This window comes from Ochotona curzoniae, unplaced genomic scaffold (genome assembly GCF_017591425.1).
Source record: "Ochotona curzoniae isolate NIBS_2020 unplaced genomic scaffold, NIBS_Ocur_1.0 scaffold_4506, whole genome shotgun sequence".
Taxonomy (NCBI): domain Eukaryota; kingdom Metazoa; phylum Chordata; class Mammalia; order Lagomorpha; family Ochotonidae; genus Ochotona; species Ochotona curzoniae.
In genome coordinates, this window is record NW_024467119.1 from 39,493,180 (window position 1) to 39,512,736 (window position 19,557).

The 19,557-nt window shown below is 36.4% G+C and overlaps 1 protein-coding gene across 5 annotated transcripts in view; it reads right to left on the bottom strand.

Annotated features, from left to right (window-relative positions):
• Nucleotides 1-19,557, bottom strand: part of PPP3CA (protein phosphatase 3 catalytic subunit alpha) — a 285,139-nt gene that overhangs the window by 28,160 nt on the left and 237,422 nt on the right. For 4 of the 5 annotated variants that reach the window (XM_040966707.1, XM_040966709.1, XM_040966706.1 and 1 more), the window contains 4 exons: nt 15,085-15,162; nt 13,495-13,589; nt 2,778-2,903; nt 740-814 (listed from right to left, as the gene is read on the bottom strand). In XM_040966707.1, coding sequence (XP_040822641.1) covers nt 740-814; nt 2,778-2,903; nt 13,495-13,589; nt 15,085-15,162 — 374 coding nt within the window. The remainder of the gene's footprint in view (nt 1-739; nt 815-2,777; nt 2,904-13,494; nt 13,590-15,084; nt 15,163-19,557) is intronic. The other variant, XM_040966708.1, reaches the window with a different exon arrangement.

Sequence of the window (19,557 nt, forward strand, 5' to 3'; positions counted from 1 at the left end):
GGATCCTGGCGTTCAAGGCGAGGACTTTAGCTGCTAGGCCATGCCGCCAGGCCCAATAGGTCTTTATCTTAAAATGAGCTTTTCTCTTGGATATTCTACCTCTAACTACATTTTCTGAACAGTTTCCATTTCTTTTGACGTAATTTGTACAACCCAGAGTAATTTTTCCTTTCATATAAATCCATCTTGGGACTTTTGTCCTTGATAGAAGAAAATATAGACTTTGGGAATAACTAAATGTCAAATAGTATCTAAAAACATTTTAATAGCCTCCTCATTACCTGCTTATTTTTGATTGCTAAATAATAAAAAATGACTGATTTAAAAAGTTACCAATATATCAAGATGTATCAACAGATTACCAAACAAAATCCAAATAGCTGATAGGAACAACTTAACTAAAGAATACCTAAAGAAGTTGCCCAGTAAATGGCAATAACTGGTAGAAAGTAGATTATATTTATACTGAGAATCCAAAAAATGTTACTTAGTAATGTAATGTACTGAAAGAGCATTATGTAAATAATTTAATACTTCAACAATATTCCCAAAGTGATGGGAAATCTATGGCTTATGCTTTTTTATGGCTCTTTAATGCAATCAGAAGACAAAATTCTATCATTCACAATAGTATGTTGTGATTTAAACAAAATCAAAATCTCAGTATTTTAGAGAGCTAGCAATGAGATGCCAAGTACGGCTGGCAAACAGCATCTGCACAAAGGAACAAGCTTCTTACCATCAAATCCATCTTCTTCTGAGCCCAGTTCATCATCTGAGCAGATGTTGAGCACATTTACCAGCATCTCAGTCACTAGAAAAAGAAATGGAAAGAAAAGCACAAACTTTGCTTATAACCTGGCACCATTAACGAAAAGACCAGTGATAATATGTCCAAATCAGTTAGTATATAGAATCTCCCCAAAAGTGGTTTCTATAAAATGTACATCCTACAGGCTTTTTTATTCTATACTATCACTATCAAATTATTAGCTCATGCCTATCTAGAATACTGATAACATTTCCTACTTGTAGATCAACAACAGGCAAATCAAACATGGGATGTGGATATAAGATGGATATGCATGGAAGAAAATATTATTGTTGAGTTTTTGATTATCTGCTAATGAAGATATTTGAACTACATTATACTAAATTTCTACACAACAGGGAATAAACAAATGGTGGAATTCTTTTTGCCTTCTTCAAAAATACATACTAATTTTTCAGAAACCAAGTGCAAAGAAATGGCATGGTTTTGTTTTAAAAATTTCTAACTGACTTAAGAAAGGGATGCATTGATAAAAGCATCATTAAATTTGACTCCTGAAAAAAGCTTCTCAAAAACCTGAAATATAGGCAAATTAGAAACCGAATTATGTAAATATATGATAATAGTACTACCTGAAAATGTTGGACACAAACCTTACACTGATGTGTGTATGATTTACATTTAATGTCTTTTAAAAAGTTTTTCTAGAAGTAAAATTAAATGACAAGTAAAATTTCAGAGTAAAATATTAATTCTGAACTTTAAGTTGTATTAATGTACTAGTGCATTATTTCCTAAGATGCTCAAGATGTGAGTAATTGATGGAAACTGAAGTGCTCAGCAGATTTTAGACAAACACTGCCTCAGTCTCCACAAAAGCTGATCGATGGCAGCAGCATCTGCCAGGGACTTGATCAGTGCAGGAGAGAGTCAACAAGGACTAGGACTGGAACATTTATCAGACACCGTAAGAGTTTACTTTTGACCTGTTTTGGAATTCAAAGCAAATACTTCTCTGCCAATGAACAACTGCTGTCCTTTTTAATAATCATTAGAGCATCTCAGTAGAAATTTAAAGAAGTACAAATATTGTAGAATAAAAGCATGGATTTTTTTCTCTCCTAAAACTCCTCACAGGGCATCATTATTCTAAAACCTACGGGAATTCTTGTCTTCATTGTAGTATCTATTTGGCCTCTCAGGAGATGTGTGGACAAATGCCTGAGGAAGCATGTAAGTCTATCACTGTCAGGTCTTCCGTCTGCTAGCTCAGTTGCTGCAAGCTTTCCTTTCAAATGCAGGCTGAGGTTTAGGTCAAACTATGAAAGCAAAACAAAGAGGAGAAAAAAGGAAGATAGGAGGGAGCAACAGGAGGGAAAAAAGCAGATGAAAGCAAAAAAAGACTAGTGCTGCTCAAAGAGAGATCACGTAAATAACTGCCACATGTAAATTGGTCTAATTTTATGTATCCTATATAGTACACTAATGTCTACTGTTTTAATGTACTTTATCCCTATTCTAATATAAATGTATATATGTCCTTACATACATATGAAAATATTATAGCCCTAAGCACCATCAAGAAATAATTTTACTATCAGCTGAGTAAGGAAAGTGTGGCTAACCCTTTAACTGGGTAGACAATTTGTAAAACAAAATAATACAATAATATAATTGAAGTACAATGAACGGGGTAAGAAAAAAAGTAGAAACTGTTTTAAATCAGGTAAAGTTCATTTCTTATTTTTTGGAAAATTATTTTGAAACTGCAGAATTCCTTTCAAATAATACTTATTTCTTTCATGTGCTTTAATTTGTTCATTTTATCTTGTTAACAGGATACACATTAAAATACATTCAATTCCCTTTTTTCATGGTGTAGTTTGTGAATTTCACTGGTTACTACAAATTGCTAATAGTCTCTGAGCATCACATAGTAATCATATTTTTCCTAGTTTCCAGGGCCATTTTCAAATAAAGTACATTTTGGGATTATGTAACCCACCTTTTTCTCCAACAAACGGCAGGGACCAAGTGAACACATCCATGAAATTTGGAAGCCAGTAAGGATGAGGAGAACAGTTGAATTGCCTGATATTCATAACGTTGTTCTCATACTTCAATACTGCAGCTGTAAACAAAAACAGAATGTATCAGAGTCACAGCACAAATCTCTATTTCTGCACTCGGCTAATTAAGAAAACACAATTTTACTTAGGCTCCAAAGTATCAAGGCAGACAGCTTATTTATCCCTGAATATTCACTTCACTTACAGACTTAGACCTCAATCTATGTTTATACGTAACTGTGTCACAGATAAATACTAAACATACAGTTTGGGAAACATTTCTATAAAATAGTTAAACAGATGTCCATCAGAAATAAAACCAAGCTGTTGTTGCAGACAAGAAGCTTATAGTGTTATTTACTCAGTTACATTAATAAAGGTAGCATAGCAAAGTAAGTTTGAGAAAATTTAATGATCTCCAAAACAACTTTATTTACTTCTTATTTGAAATTACATCTCCTCTCCCAGTATGACTCACAATAATAGTTGTAAAAATAGTTGAAATTAGATTGCTTTCTTGACTAACTAAAATGAAATGTCTGAACTGAATCTCACATTAATTATATGCTACATTCTGGGGGTAAACTCTTGAGTTGTGAAAAAGATGCACAATCCAAGACTCAGAAAAATGACTTTGCATTTCATTTTGCTCTGTATGGCGTCTGGACACAGATACATGTTAACACAGAACACTTCCCTTGGACAGAACCTGAGATCCCAGCTAGCCTCATTTCTGCCTGGACCCAGAAATTCATTACATGGTAAACATGACTGACACAGGGTTGGCAGGTCCCTGTGTGCTCTTTTCAATAAAGAAAAAGCCACCGGCTTTAATGGGTTGGCATGCTATGTTTGGTTGCACAATTTTAAGTTGTAGTGAATTCTCAGTTTGAAATTAAACCCACTTTTACCATTTATTGCTTCTAGTTCTACTTTCTGGAAAAATATGAAACATGCTTTTGCTTCATAATTGAAGCTTATAAATATTCTGATGATACTTTTATTCCTTACCTTCCAGAGCTCTGGCAAGATTTCACTTTAACTATTGTTTTTATAAGATTTTACTTTTCATGATACAATTCCACATGCTGATAGATTTCCCCTTATCCCCCACTCCCCTCCACTCCCACTGTTTTTCTCCATATTATCATAACAGTACAATCTTTGAACAACAGTCACAAGTCCATCTTTTGGCTATTGAGGTAGATCATAGCATTGTAGGTATGGACAATATCTATGAGAAGTCCAGATACATTTAAGTTTCACTGGAGGGTCATCTTTCATTCAGGAGTGGAGATATATACTGAAATGTATCTTCACTTTTAGGTATGCTAGTCTCCATTAGACAGTTTCTCTAGGTGAATATATGTACATATATGTTTACATAAATTGTCCTATCACAGTATCATCAGCACTATGCTACTAAGAGTAATAGAATCTGTGATGTAAAATGAATTATACATTTGGTTGAAATGAAATTTCATTACTTAAGTTCTTTAGGATGACTTATATAAAATATGCTGTAGCATGTGGTTATAAGTAAGACAACAAAGATAGCTAGAATCTGCATACTGGAAAGCTACTGAATAATTATTGGGTTTTAGCACAGCAATGCTTCAAAACTGCATTTGTTCTACGTGGAATGCTTGCTGAGAATTCTCTGTGTATCTAAATTCAACCCCTAGTTTTGAATTCAATCCAAACTCTGCCCCTTTAGTGAAACCTGCTTTGCTATCTTTTAATGGATGCAATCCTTCCTTCCTCCAAAATTCATAGTACAATTATGATTTGACCATAGCTATTCTATATATTTATGTGGATGCCTAACTCTACTTTTAAGGCTTACATTTGTGTCTCATATGGTATCAACTCAGATCAGATGCTAAAAAGCAAGAGACATTCTGGTATTTCTCCTACACTTTTCAAAGCAATTTATTTGCTAATGCTTGCATCCCTCTTTCATATAACAAGGCTTTATTGACTCTTTCTTCATACTGCTCACTTCTCATTTGGATCCATGCCAGATGGGCAATGTCTCCACTGAATAGTGTTGGAATTCATATAATCTTTTGGATGGGTTTGATCAGTACAACCAATTTGGAAGATGTACAGTGTTCTGTGGTTTGGGCATGACAAATGCCATATGGCAACCTAATGTTGTACTGTTTTTTCCAACAGCATTTATATAACTAAACTTGTATTTGAAAAGATTAAAGCCTTTATTTTGAATCATAATTCTGGGTAATCAATATGGCTCCAGGGAACACAGAGTCACGGACACTGTTGGGAAATCAATGAATGAAGAAATTCATTCTCTTCTTTCCATTGGATTAGGAATACTGCATGTTTCTGGATATTCATTCTCCTTTACACTATCCTGTCGTTTACATCATGTATCATTGGAACTAAGAACCCATTTACAGGACACTAGATACATGCAAGGTGAAAAAATAAACATGGGAAATTACTATACCCCCACCTCTGATGTTCAGGATGGAAATGGCAAAGTATACCATGTCTCTTACATGCTACATGAGCAGCAGCTCCACCTAAGAGGCCTTTAACTTAATAAATGTATTTATTAATTATCATGACAGAGCTCTTTAGACATAGGAGTTTTTGCTTCTTCTTTCCTTCCCACCATGCTATTATTCCCCAAATGACTACAGTGGTATAGTGACTTTGGTTTACTAAAAATAGCAATTATATATTTAAACAGTAGCCACAGTTGCTATACACCCATCACTATGTTATGCCTTCAGATCTTCACAATATTACTCGAAAGTGACTCTTCCATTTGCCTTCTGAATGTAAGCAGACAGGTTTTGTTCTTGGCCTAATGTCACAGTTAGGAAATTCTGAAAAATTATGTTCAGAATCTAGAGTTCCTGATCTTTCCAGTATACTGCATGCACAACATAAATCATTTGATGTTTATCATATTTTAGACATAAATTCTTTCTTCTGTTTAGTGTAATTAAAAATAACACTGAAGGGCAATAAGCCAAAATGCCAGATAGATACTCTCAAGAATCACTCACAGGAACCAATGCCACTAAATTAGGTTTTTAACTGAATTAGTTGACCAAGAAAGCATATATGACCTCTTCCAGGCCCAAACAACGTTAACAAATTGTCTTTAATTATACAGACTGCTAGGAAGACCCTCTCTCCTTTTTCTGATTAAAACAAAACAATCTAATTTAGAAATAAATAATATAACGTTTTGTTTACTAATACAACCTATTTAAGTAAAAATTTTTCTTGGATAACATATTGACAAATTACTCACACATTTTGGTATTTTGCATAACTATATGCCACACATGAAACACATTCTACACTATCTACAGTCACGAAATTCAGTTAATGCTTCATCTCCTACCTCCCACATCCTCCTCCCATGCCACCTGCCTCCAACTGTCACTGGGATTACAAAACCCAACTAGAGCACAGTGTGCTCTTCTCTGAAGTACCTTGAAAATGCTTAGTTCCAGTGTAATATAAATTATACGAACAGTGTACAGCAGGAATCACTTCAGATCACCCCATAACAACTTGTCTTGGAAACAGAGAAAAAAAAAATGAAGCTGTGTCATTAAGGAGCTCCTCTACTCTGCTGACAAGTTGACATGACCTTGCATTATTAAACAATTGTATCAAAAAGTCTGGGAGAGGCTGTGACATGCAAATAAAACTTATTCTGTTAGCCATGATTTAGGGCAGACCAGATAGCACAGAAATAAATGTCTTTCTGTTGTACCTGTAGAAGTGAAAAATAGAAGAAAACTTTGCTTAAGGAAAATCCTAAGGTCATGAATCTTTGGGCCGGGTTGCTAGATTTTTCTGATGTCACAATTACAGTCTTAAAAATTAGACAATTGGGCCCGGCGCGGTGGCGCAAGTGGTTAAAGGTCCTCGCTTTGCACGCCCGGGATCCCATATGGGCGCCGGTTCTAATCCCGGCAGCCCCGCTTCCCTTCCAGCTCCCTGCCTGTGGCCTGGGAAAGCAGTCCAGGACGGCCCAAAGCTTTGGGACCCTGCACCCGCGTGGGAGACCCGCAAGAGGCTCCTGGCTTCGGATCGGCATAGTATCGGCCCGTTGCGCTCACTTGGGGAGTGAATCATCGGACGGAAGATCTTCCTCTCTGTCTCTCCTCTCTGTATATCCGCCTTTCCAATGAAAAAATAATAAAAATAAATCTTTAAAAAAAAAATTAGACAATTATGAAGCGGACAGAATCAGGCTGGACTACAACACCCATCGGTTCACGTGGAAGACAGGGCTGGAAGCAGAACTGACCCAGCAATTGAAACGACCAGCAAACAAATGTCTTCAGAATGAAATGCATATTACTTCTTTTCTCTCACTTCTACTTCTAACTGCCAGTTTCTTATCTGTAACTGACAAGTCATTCCTATCTCTAAGATAGGAAAGAATTAAAAAAAAATCAAACATGACAAGCAGCTAAACTGGAACATTTTAGAATCATTACAGGAATAAAAAGGCATAACAGAAACAGCAATAAAAATTTTAAAATGGACTTAAGAAGTTTTTTTTTTCTCTAATTTTTCCACCAGAAGATGTATTACAAAACAAACAAACAAACAAACAAAAAACCAACCCAACAACAAGAAAAAAAAAAACAGCATTATTGCGTTCTTTTGGCGAAGTTTTAGGATCATAAAGAAAGACACAATAGCTCAATGGATACAATTCCTGATAGAATGGAAAGCAGCTTGAAAGTATTTTTATTCCAGAAGAGACACTATGTATTTTTAAATATTGTTTCATTTTAAATACATGCACGTTTTCCTCTAGTATATATTATAGCATGCATGTTCAGTCTCTATTGATTCCTTTTATTCCCAGATGCTTTGATGTCCATGTCTAGGCTCGGAACCCACCACTCTTACTCATTAAGGAGAATGCCTTATCAGCAGATAGGAACTTTTTACTCTTGGTATGTTCATCTTTCATGATATCCCCAAGTTTCCCCACCTTTATTCCAAGTCTCATGGAAAACATCTGACTAATGTTAACTCTATGAAGATAGTCAACTATACTAGATATTTCTGTGCAATAACATGAGCCAGTCTTATGATCTGTGTGTGCCCATTTGTATATATTTCCATTCTTTATGTAGTATCAGAAAATTCTAAACTAGGTTATAGTTTGAATCCAGAATTCTGGACTAAGTATGTGGGAAGATAAAGATAGAAATAATAAAGAGGTACAATCATTTTTATTCCTGTGGAATGCTAAATACTGAGATGTAACTGATGCTCGATTGTATTACTTGCAGAAAGAGGTCTATGGAAAGCTAAGTGAGAAAGTGATAAGAGTGAAGAAAAAGAGTAAGAAAAAAAGTAAGACAGGACAGCAAAAAAAAAAGAAGAATAAAAAGAAATTTTCAAAACACAAAAGATATCAGCATAATAAAAAAGAAACTACCCATATATGACCAGGAGTCTGGAGGGAGTTTGGAGATATAAGAAAAAGCCTGTGTGCTAATTCAGAAGCTTTACTTCATTTATACTTGCAAATGTCTGAAAATAGAGGAGTGTGGAAATCATATTGGCTCTTGTATTTCAACTCTCAAGCTTGTGAAATAATAATATATTTATCTTCTTATTTTCAAAATATAAACAATCAAATAAAAATAAATATCAGTGGCATAAATGATAATAAGTATCATCAGATGAAATATTTGGCATCTGAGAAATGTAAAATGTTATCAGTTATAAATTCTTCAAGCAGGAGCCAGTTACTTATTTTTAAACATCTGCTGCTTCAAAATTTAATCTAGTACGGCACAGCTACATAGAGAGACACAGAAAGCTTAGGATCAAAAATAGATCCTTGGATTTAGTTCAAAACAAGTCAAGCATAATGAATTGTTATCATTTCAAATAAATAATCTGAATTTCTTCCATTCAATCAGTTATTTTTAAATTTTGGATTACCTTTTCACAATTATGTATGTCTTAAAACAATTATATGTTTTAAGGGAGTACAGTGCAATATCAACAGATATATAAAACATAAATTAAGAATATCAGGCAATTTACCTTTCCATTTTGTCGTTGCTGCTTTTGTTTGGAGCCTAGCAGCCCCTTAGTCCAGTTCTTACACAGAATACTACATACAACGATGACCCCTGGCCACCGTGCTATGCTGCAGGGCTCCAGGACCTGTTCACCCTGTGCTCTGGCACTCATTAGCAACCTGCACCAACTTCTCTTCACCCACCCAGGCTCTAGTAATGGAATTCCCATTTTTGTTTCAGGCAGAATTCACATATTATACTATAATCGTTATATTATAGACACATGTGAAAATTATTAGTTAATAACTTTCACAAAAGAGTGAAAAATCTCTGATGACAAAAGTTATATCCCTACTTAAGACAGGCATCAGTCCTCATAGAGATAGACCTTTAATGTAAAACATGGTCCAGCTTTTGATCTGTTGCAGGGAAAGAGGCAGAAATGTTTCTCAGGGAAGTTTGGGTACCAATTCTTTGCTTCTAGAGACTACTCATCTACCTGTCAACCATTTTTTTTTAATGGCTCTTTAATGGCTCTTATCCAGTTGGTGTTCAATTTGACTCTCAAGCTAGTATAAAATTATAAGTTTGAGAAAGACATGCCTAAATAGTAAAACAAGCTCCTAAGGAGAAAAAAAATTGTGATGTGATGTGAAATGAGCTGCTCAGGTCTGGGAACATGGGACACTGTGTAGACAGTGTGACTGAGAGTTCCTGCAGGGAGTCAGTGGCCCAAGCCAAGCTGTGCGCCCTCCAATAGCAAGACATGTTCCTTCAGGGTCCCACCATGATTCCAGCAAGATTCTCACCTTGGTTTATTTCACCAGCTTTTCAGTCTTTTGTTATGATGCTACCTTTCTGTCAAATTATATATATATATATATTTATATATTATAAATATATATTATAAAATATATAGTTAATAATATAATATATAATATATTTATAATATATTTAGTATATTTAAATATATTTATAATATATTTAATAATATAATAATATTATATATATATATATATATAAATTCCTAAGTGGAATCTTCCTGAAGTACATGTCTACTTTTCAAGACATTACTGCATTTGCAGAGACTGAAAATGTAGTTTTTAGTAAGTCTGAAATGCTTTTTTTGTCATAAATTTGATCAACTATCTAGCTTAAATTTATATACTTGAGAGGAAGACAGATGGATAGAGAGAGCCCTTAAGTTGCTGGCTAACATGCCTGCAACAGCCAGCCAGGGCTGGGCTGGGCTGGGCTGGGCTGGGCTGGGCTGAAACCTAGAATTCAGTTTAGGTCTTAAGCATGAGCGAGGGAACCGACGGCTCAGGCTGCACCACTGCCCCAGGACTCACATAGGCAGGAAGCTGAAGACAGGGAGCAGAACTGCCTGTAGAAGCCTGGTCCTCTGCCACAGGCATCCTATTTTTACAATAAATACTGACGCACCAAATTTCCTCATTTAAGTGTTCTCATTCAAAAAAGGCAAAATTTTACATTTCTGTGTTAGCAAATGATGACTTTTCTGTCTCATTAATGCTGATTTCCAACCTTTTTACTTGAAAGAAAGTCCTATTTTTTTTTTTTTTCATTCATTAACCAAATGCCCAGAACAGATGGGTGACAAGCCAAGCTGAAGCCAGGAGGTGGGTATGGAGGTGGCAGGGACTTAACTACCTGAGTTAGCACTGCTGTCTCCCAGTGTCTGCATTAGCAAGAAGTTGGAGTCAAGGGTTGAAACTCAGAGTTATCTCAGGCAACCTGTCAGTCATGGGATTTAAATATCTCAACTGTAGCCTCAACATTTAGGCCAAACAGGTCCCTTGTCTTCAACTACTTCAATATTTGAATTGATTTATTTTTGATTGTCATTTCAATATCTGGTCTTGGTGGCTAAATAACTTTTGTTGTCATTTAGATTCTCCTCTCAAATCCACAACTTCCTTAATTGTACTGTGTGCCAGTAGTTTTCCTCTGACTGAGCCGCACACCAGGGGGTATAACTCACATTTTCATACATGCTGCTTCTCCCTGTCCATCCACACTCCCACTTGCCACCAGACCAACAGTTCATTCAAACCACAGAGCTCTGGAATCTCATAGAAACCCATATAATTTAGAATTCCCTGAGGAACAGATGTAGATCAAGGAGTGGAAAAAAAAACTTAATTGTTTGCATTAAGGTGTAAAGTACTTCCTTCAAGAGGTTCATGACAATTTGTTGTCAAGCTGAACTGTATAAATCAGTGTTCATTTCTCCCACTGAATTTCTCATAACCACAGACTTGCATCACAGGTTGCTCCAATGTTACTTTCTCAATTCGGTGTTTCTTGTCCCTACAGACTAATTCCCACTTTCATTTAATACTATTGGTTTTCTGATAGTCATTTCCACAAATATCCACATAATTATTGATGGAATTATTTAATGTATATCATATTACCACATTAAAAATACACTAGAGCAAAGCTCTAAATTCATGTAAGTGTTGCTCACGCTATAATCCCAACACCAAACAATAGTGTTGGGTGTACAGTAGGCTTTCAATAAATGTTTGCTATACATAGATAGATAGAAAGAAAGAAAGAAAGAAAGAAAGATAGATAGATAGATAGATAGATAGATAGATAGATAGATAGATAGATATTACAGCAAGAGGGAAGTGTGAGTGGTAGGGGAGAGGGAGGAAAAGAGTGAGTTTTGGGGGAAGCAAAAGGAAGAGAGGAAGGAGACAGGGTTGGGGGAGGACGTAAATGAGGTGGGGGGGGGGTAAGGGAGATCAGGAATGAGGCGGGAAGGGAAAGAGACAGTGAATGCTTCTGTTTCTGGTTCACTCCCACAGCAGCCAGCCTGGGCCAGGCCAAGGTCAAGAGCAAGGACTCCACCCATGTTTCCCACTTGGATGGTTTGTGCTCAAGAATCTGAGCCATCTTTAGTTGCCTCCCAGGGTATGCATTAGCAGGAACCTGGACTGGAAATGGAGATGGAACTCAAACTGAGGCACTGTGATATAGGAAGGATATGGTTTACCCAAGTGGCTTAGCTTACTGCACTGCAGAACTAAAGAATGAATTGGTTTGAAATTTAATACACTGTCAATTATTTTAAAAAAAAAACTGTAGTTGTCATCACTGCTTTTTTGGAGGTGGGGGCAGGGGTGGGATATACTGAGAATTTACAAAGTAGCTTTTCTTTTAGGGCCTCCTAGCCATTGAAGAAGAGTATCTGAATTATGCAAAGTGCTCTGCAAATGTTAAACTCCAGCTTGGGAAAGGGGTCAGCACTGATGTCCACCCGAGTATTGGGGGAGATATATAATGTTGACATGGTACATTGGGGTTCGTTTGCTAACAGCTCCCGGGGAAGGGCAAAATACTTCGACCAGTGCTTGTACTGAGTGCCTGCCTAGCACAAATCATGCATCTTGGCTGTACAACAAGCCTTCAAAAGCCTTTCAATGTGATTTGGCAGTAACAGGAATATATGGAAGCAGTATTTTCCAAAAACTGATGAAGGGGGGGGAGGAGTAAGGAGAGTATTTCTAGAGAGCACAGGAGTGAAGGAAATCTGGTTATCTTCTTGGAACCTGTGAAGCAGAAGAAATCTATTTCCTTTCTACTAATAAAAAGATTTAAAAAGTAAATAATAAGAGAAGGAAACTGGCATTGGAGACACTCAGAACAGCTACTAATATATCTTCATGGCAACACAGGTACAGTGAACCTAGTTCATTTATGGAAACAGAAGTCAAACCAAGTAGTGTAGATAGGAAGAAGTATGTGGGAAAAGATATGGAGAAATAAGCTGCCCTGAGAATTTAGGCCAATACATAGGACAAACAGGACATCGTGGCAGGCTGAACCTTAAAGAAAAATGATAAAAAAGACCCTGGGGAAGAGGAATATTTTCCTGTCGGCTATGTAAAGTTCTGCACCAGCATAAGGATAACACATAAAGTATTCAGTGGTGAGAATAGCTTAATATTGAACTGAATTTCATCTCAAAGCAAACTTAAATATTCTCATCTTAGAGATATCACTGCATCTCCAATACATTTAAATTAGTAGGCTGTATAATGTCCGAGCTGAGATTCCAACCAACGTCTTAGCATCATATCAGAAGCATGGAGACAGACAAGAAGAATGTCAGCGCAGGCTGCAAAGGATGAACTCCAATGACCCGGTGTGACCTTCACCAGGAAATGCAACACTAAGACTCCGAGCTCTCCAAATGCTGCTTATTAACTCAGCATAAACTATAAATCACATTAGTATTATTTAAATGCATATTCTTTTTAAGAAATGCAATTTTGAACTACTTTCTATTTCTATTTCCTTAAAATCATATACCCATCAGAGCAGCAACTGTCAACTTAGCTATTCGTTAGAATGTCCTAGAAACTGTTGAAAAAAAATATATCAGCTCCTGGGCCCTGCCTCTGACCTACTGAGCCTGTATCCCTGAAAGTAATTGCAATATTTTAGATCAAATGACAGATTAAAAAGTAAAGAAGAAAAAAAAAGAATGGCTAAAATGCTGAAGATCCAACAAAAATTATACACAGAAAATTATACAGGATTGCAAGAGGGATTTAAAAGCACTTACCTTTGTTGTTGTATACATCTAAATAATTTGGTGCTGAAAAAATGGTAATTAGAGAAGGGAAGCCTGTTGTCTGGCTTTTCCTGTACATGCGATACCTAAGAACGACAAATATAATGCAAAACAAAGCTCAGCAGCAAAACAAGCACCAAGTAATAGACTGAGAAACATAAAATTATCATTCCCATTGGATCCAGTAATATAATAGTAAAATGCCCTCCCCAAAGTCCTATGATTCCATAGGTGACACTGAAAATATACAATTACATGCACAGTTTTCACACAGGTATCTTTTAAATTTAGCAAGTCTCAGGAGAGGGTGGAATTTAGTCGAATATCATAGTTCACTTACATGTGTTCAGCAGAAAGGACCTGGCTAATTTACTGTTTACAGAGAGTCAGAATGCATTGTCTTTTTCAGAAAGTTGATAAAAAAAAATATCAGATAAGCACATCAATAAGCTAAAGTCTTAGTACTAATAACCAGGCCAATTATTTTACAAATCTATAATGTTCTGAAGAATTAATATATAAGAATTTTCTAAAGCTAAGTGATTTTCTTTTCAAAGAATATTTAGTGAGATTATGGATTTTACTAATTGACACTGTTTCTACTTCACAATTTTATTTATTACCAATCTCTGTGGGTGTCTACATTTCAAAGATTATTGTCTCTGCAGGGCAACATTTAACCAATCAGAACTAAAACAGCACATCTGTACAAAATCTGGAAATAAATTAATTATTCAGTTAATTTTGTTATGCTAAGGCCAAAAATGAAAACAATTTAGTTCTCAAATAATTTCCGGCTGTTTTCTATCAGGGTGAAAATGTATTCCATGACTTTCCGTGTAATAGATTTTGTAAATGCCAGTTTAGCGATATCACTATATAAGTTTTGTAGTTTTTAACTGATTCTTCAGTGTTTTATATCAATTCTTTCAGGGAGATTATCCATGTCTATTAAAACTGAGCTTTAAAAGCAGCCTGAAAGACCTTAAAATGCATAATTTTTAAACTACTTTGAGTCCTCTTTTTTTTGATTTCTTACTCTGTTACCATTAGTCTGTATTTCAAAAATTTACTAGACAATAAAAAATCCATTTTATAAAATCATTTGGCAGAACAGGGTTTTCCCCATTTATTTAAATGTCACTAGCTCCCTTCATAATCTTACGTCATCAGGGGCAACATTTCTTAAACCACAAGTACAGCATGCAATATCTGTCAAACATTTATGTATGATCACAGTGTCAACCAACACTGCAAAGCAGCTGCCAGCGAATTCACTTGTGTGAGATGGAAAATGTAGGAACTGACAAAAACCAGAGGAAGTGGTCTTAGCGTGCGTAAGAAATTAAGCTGAAAATTGATTTTTTCAAACTAACAATGGAATAACTTGGATCTTTCACATATGTACAGTCACTCATTTCCCAGGACTGTGCCATCCCTGTGTTTTCCTAAGATAATTGTAAGATTAGATTCCCTGTAGCAGCTGGTCTGGCAACACAGAATGTGCACAGACTCAACAAAGGGAGGAATTTCTGAGCAAAAGGCAATGTACGGTTTTCACAGACTCTCAAAACTGCTCACCCTGCATCTTGGGCTTCATGGGCTCGGAGTATGGACAACAAGTTATTGTGCTGCAAGAATTCACATACAGCTGGATAACTGCCAGAGACAAAAAGAGAAGAGAAGCATCTGTCATGAAACCATTAGGACCAGCACATTCATCTCTAGCATGCAAACCTACATGAACAGATCAACCTGATGCTAAGGGCAAGGTTCTCCCTATGAAAGAAAAAGCACCTACCAGAGAAAACAAGTTATTAATTTAAACAATATTATGGATACCTTATACTGATTACATAATTGAGTATGTAAATAAAATTTAAAGAAATTCACAGACTTCAAATTTGTACTTTAAATCTGATCAACCACACTACACAAGTTATTTATCTGGATTTAACAAAAAATGTTCAATAAGCACTCATTAGGAAGCTCAAAGAGTTTCACTGCCAACAAAAATCAAATGAAAAGTACAATTTGAATTGCCCTTTACAATTATGCCTTTGCTCCAAAATTTTTTATTCAGATAAATGTATGCTATAAAACTGAGTATGTTTTGGACATTTTCCAAGTAGAAACAGCAAACCAATATTCACATTCCAAATAAACTACAAATATTCACCTGAACATAAATTACACATATCAAGGAAATTCCACATAAATATTTTAGTAGTATATTTGGCTAAAATTTTATTGTCAAAGAAAATGAACATAGTTCCTTTACTATACTTTTTCTAATGCCCCCTGGTCAACAGGTGCAAGATATCAGTACGATTGTGTATACTGACACATAGATGGTTGTTCTTTGACAAAAATCATATCAAAAAGTGAAGATAATGTGTGTGTGTGTGTGTGTGTGTGTGTGTGTGTGTGTGTGTGTTTGCAAGAGAGAAAAAAATGTTCATGAAGTTTCTATTAGCTAGTAGTCCTAGGTCATCCTGTTGTGGTAATAGCTAAGGAGGGGAACGGACTCTGACAGTCCCAGCTGAAATGCTGCTGGACAGCTCCTTTCCAATGAGGGTGTGTCAGTGACTGACCCCTGTTCTGGTAGTATCCAATTTGCCTAGGGATAGCTGGGACTGGCCTATGAACAGCTTGGTCCAGCCTTCATGGCAAGTTTCCCTCGGTGTATTCTCCAAACTTTTCCCTTTCTTTGCACAACTTAAGCCTCTGTGTACACTGTGCAGGGTTAACTCCCATGCACTTGCAGGCCCTGTCCCTGTCTGCACAGTGGAAATTAGAAATTGCAAACGCAGAACCAGTGCTAGCTGGAAATAACGTGCCTACAATATGTAACAATTTCACAGCTCACCATGATGTTTAGATCATTATAATAATCTTATCAAGGGGGACACAGCCACTAAAAACATTTACCATGACACTCCTTATGTTTCCTAAAACAGCACAGTTACGGGTTTTACTCAAGCTGCATCCCAATCTCTGGCTTTTTGGAATATTCAACTGAGTTCCAATTTGAACGCCACTCTCTAGTTCCACAGGGTACAATGAACAAGCCTAATTTTATGGTGGGGAGGGTTTTACTGGCGAATATTTTTCCTTGGTGAAGGGTTATCCTTTGGGACCTTTTTTGCTATTTTAGCGGTTCATTAATGCTGAGTTTGCACTTTTGTTTTACTTTGGATAAGCCCGTTTCCTGCTTACTTTTACGCCTCCGTAAATTCTTGAATTCTTCCAAGAGTGGAAGCGTGAACTTGTAAATAATTCTGGTCAGGAGCCCTACAGTCTGCCAGTAAGTAAAGCTTCCTACAGAATAATATCAGTGACCTTAGAAACTAAAGGAATAGAATCCAGCCAGAGAAATTCGCCCATGGGAAACAAAGAAGGGGAGCTGTCCAACCCAAGTCTTCAATGGCTTCCACTTTAAGTAAAGCAAACGGGAGTGTATGACCGTCATGTGTCACTGTGTCAGGAACATGATCCTTTATGGCAAATATTTATTTGGAACATGTCTAGCTATAAAACAGGGGTGGCGCAGGGTAGATTCCTGATAAATGGTCCTTCTCCATCTCTCTGAGTCTTTTACTTATATGTTCTATGCTTTTGTGATGCCTCTTTACGAAAGACCGTCGTGTGACCACTGCCAGGAAGAAGGTATCTACCTAAGCCTATCAGCTTTTTGCTCTCTTTCACTGTTTTTGGAGCAACCTATCCAAGCCATGTGAAAACAGCATACGAAAACACTGTCTTCATACTTCTAATACATCCTTTTGTGCTTCAGCTAAATTCTTCCCCATGGACACACATACTCAATTTTTGATGAAAATCTTAGAAAAAAAACTTAGCGTAAGTTTTCTGTATTACCAGCAAAGTTGCAAAGAGTGAGGAATACTTACACTGTTTACACAGAGATAACTCAATCTGGAGAAAAACTTGATATTAAAAACATATATAATCAAATATATTTTAAAAGAACTACCAACATTTTCCTAATTAAATTTGCAAGACATTTAGTATTATCCAAATTTCCATTATTTACGAGAGATTTCTTGCCTAGGCCACATTAGTATTTAGTAACAATTGAGAAAAGCAAATTGAATAATATTTTTATGCTTTTCATTGGAATCAATCATAAAAGACACAATGTTCCAACTGAAAAGTATTTTATACATATACACACATATACAGAGTAGCAGGATAATCAGAGTTCCGAACACCTTACACTTCAGAGAGAGCAGGTAAACCACTTATTTTTCAACATTAATCACAGACTCAATCAGATTTGGTTCTTTTTGATGGAAAACAAGTTAGCAACAGGGAGAGGTGGCATCATAAGCACATGGCATGGCATTTTTCCTAGAGTTATTTATAATCAAGGTAGGAATATAGAATGAATATTTAAAATATTTTTAATACTGCTGAATAAAAAACACAATAAAAAGTACAAGTTTTATAGAGACACCATAAGGGACCAAAATGTTCTATTTGAGAGGTACTTTTTGAAAAGTACCTATCTTGTGTTCCATGGTAAAGACAATGATATGTGTGTAAATGGAAAGTATGATAGAATGGATAGAAATAATATGATAGACTGGATAAAATGGATAGAAAAAGGTTGGAATTCAACCCAAAATGGGAGGGACAGATAAGAAGCACACTGAGTATGATTAAGGGATAATGAAGGCAGATAAGACAAAAATACGTAAAGTGGTAGAAAAACTGGCTTGGCAGTGGGGAAATAGCTATATCAGATTCACTAAGTTTATTCTGTTATGCTTTACATCTCCAGCATATTAAATAATGTTTTACACCTTGAATTAAATCTCCCAGATTAAGACTCTATTATTTAGCCAGCACATGTAATTAAGGCACTCTGTATGCTTCCGTGTCTTCACAGGTCTTCCTAGGCGTTTTCCCCTTTGGCAAAGCCTACTCTTTTGTCAAGTGCTAAATAACACTCTGTGTTATCTTTCCTTCAAGTTTACCTTACCCCACGGCTACTATACAAAACTGCTGCATGCACTGAAGTCCTAAACCATGTATGTATCTAACACGGCACTTAAGCTGAAGTGTACATTTGTTTACATATCTGTTCTCCATCAATAATGAATGCTTAAGAGACAAACAGTTTTTTCACCTTTCTATCCTAAATGCTCAACAGCTACATCTCAATCTTTTGGAGCTAGATTCCAAACGCAGAAGTAGTTTTAACATGGGAAGTCAAGTGGGTAGGAGTTGCAAAGGGTTTTATTTTTTTCCCTCATGGGTACATTAACAAGACAAAGGCAGCAAAGGCTTGCAACCTGTGGACCCTTGCCAAGGTTAAAGGCAAGAAGAGGACTCTCGGGGCCAACACGGTGGCATGGCATGTTAAGCCATGGCCTGTAACACTGGCAACCCAAATGGCACCAGTTTGAGTCTTGGCTGTTTTACTTGTGATTCAGCTCCCTGCTAATGCTCCTGGGAAAGCAGTGGAAGACAGTCCAAATCTTTAAACCTTTGTACCCATGTGGAAACCGGGAAGAAGTTTCTGGCTTTGGGCTTTGGTCTGGCCCAGCCCTGGCCATTGCAGCCATTTGGGGGAATAAACCTCTGTGTCCCTCTCTCTCAGTAAGCATACCTTTAAAATAAACATATTTTTAAAGTGAGAGGTTTCTGTGTAATGGATAGCACAGTAGCAGGAAGGACCCTCTCCAATCCTTTAACATCTTCTCTGATGCTTGATGACTGGTGGTGGGTAGTAAACGCTCTGAACTCCCCAGGTTCATGAATGCTATCAGGTCTGTTTCACATCCTGCCAGGGCCAACTGACTTCTTTCATGCCTTAGCATACTCCAAATAATTTGATCTGACCCATTAATACTCTAATATTTCAGAGAATATTTCTTACTTGCACCTGGCTTGTGGCTGCCTCAATGGTGGCAAACAATAGCTTTTGAGGCCACATTTTTTAAAAACTGAACTAAAACATGTATACAGAAACTGGCACAAATCTGATGACAACTGGATGACCCCACACGGGGTGAACCTTAGATAACT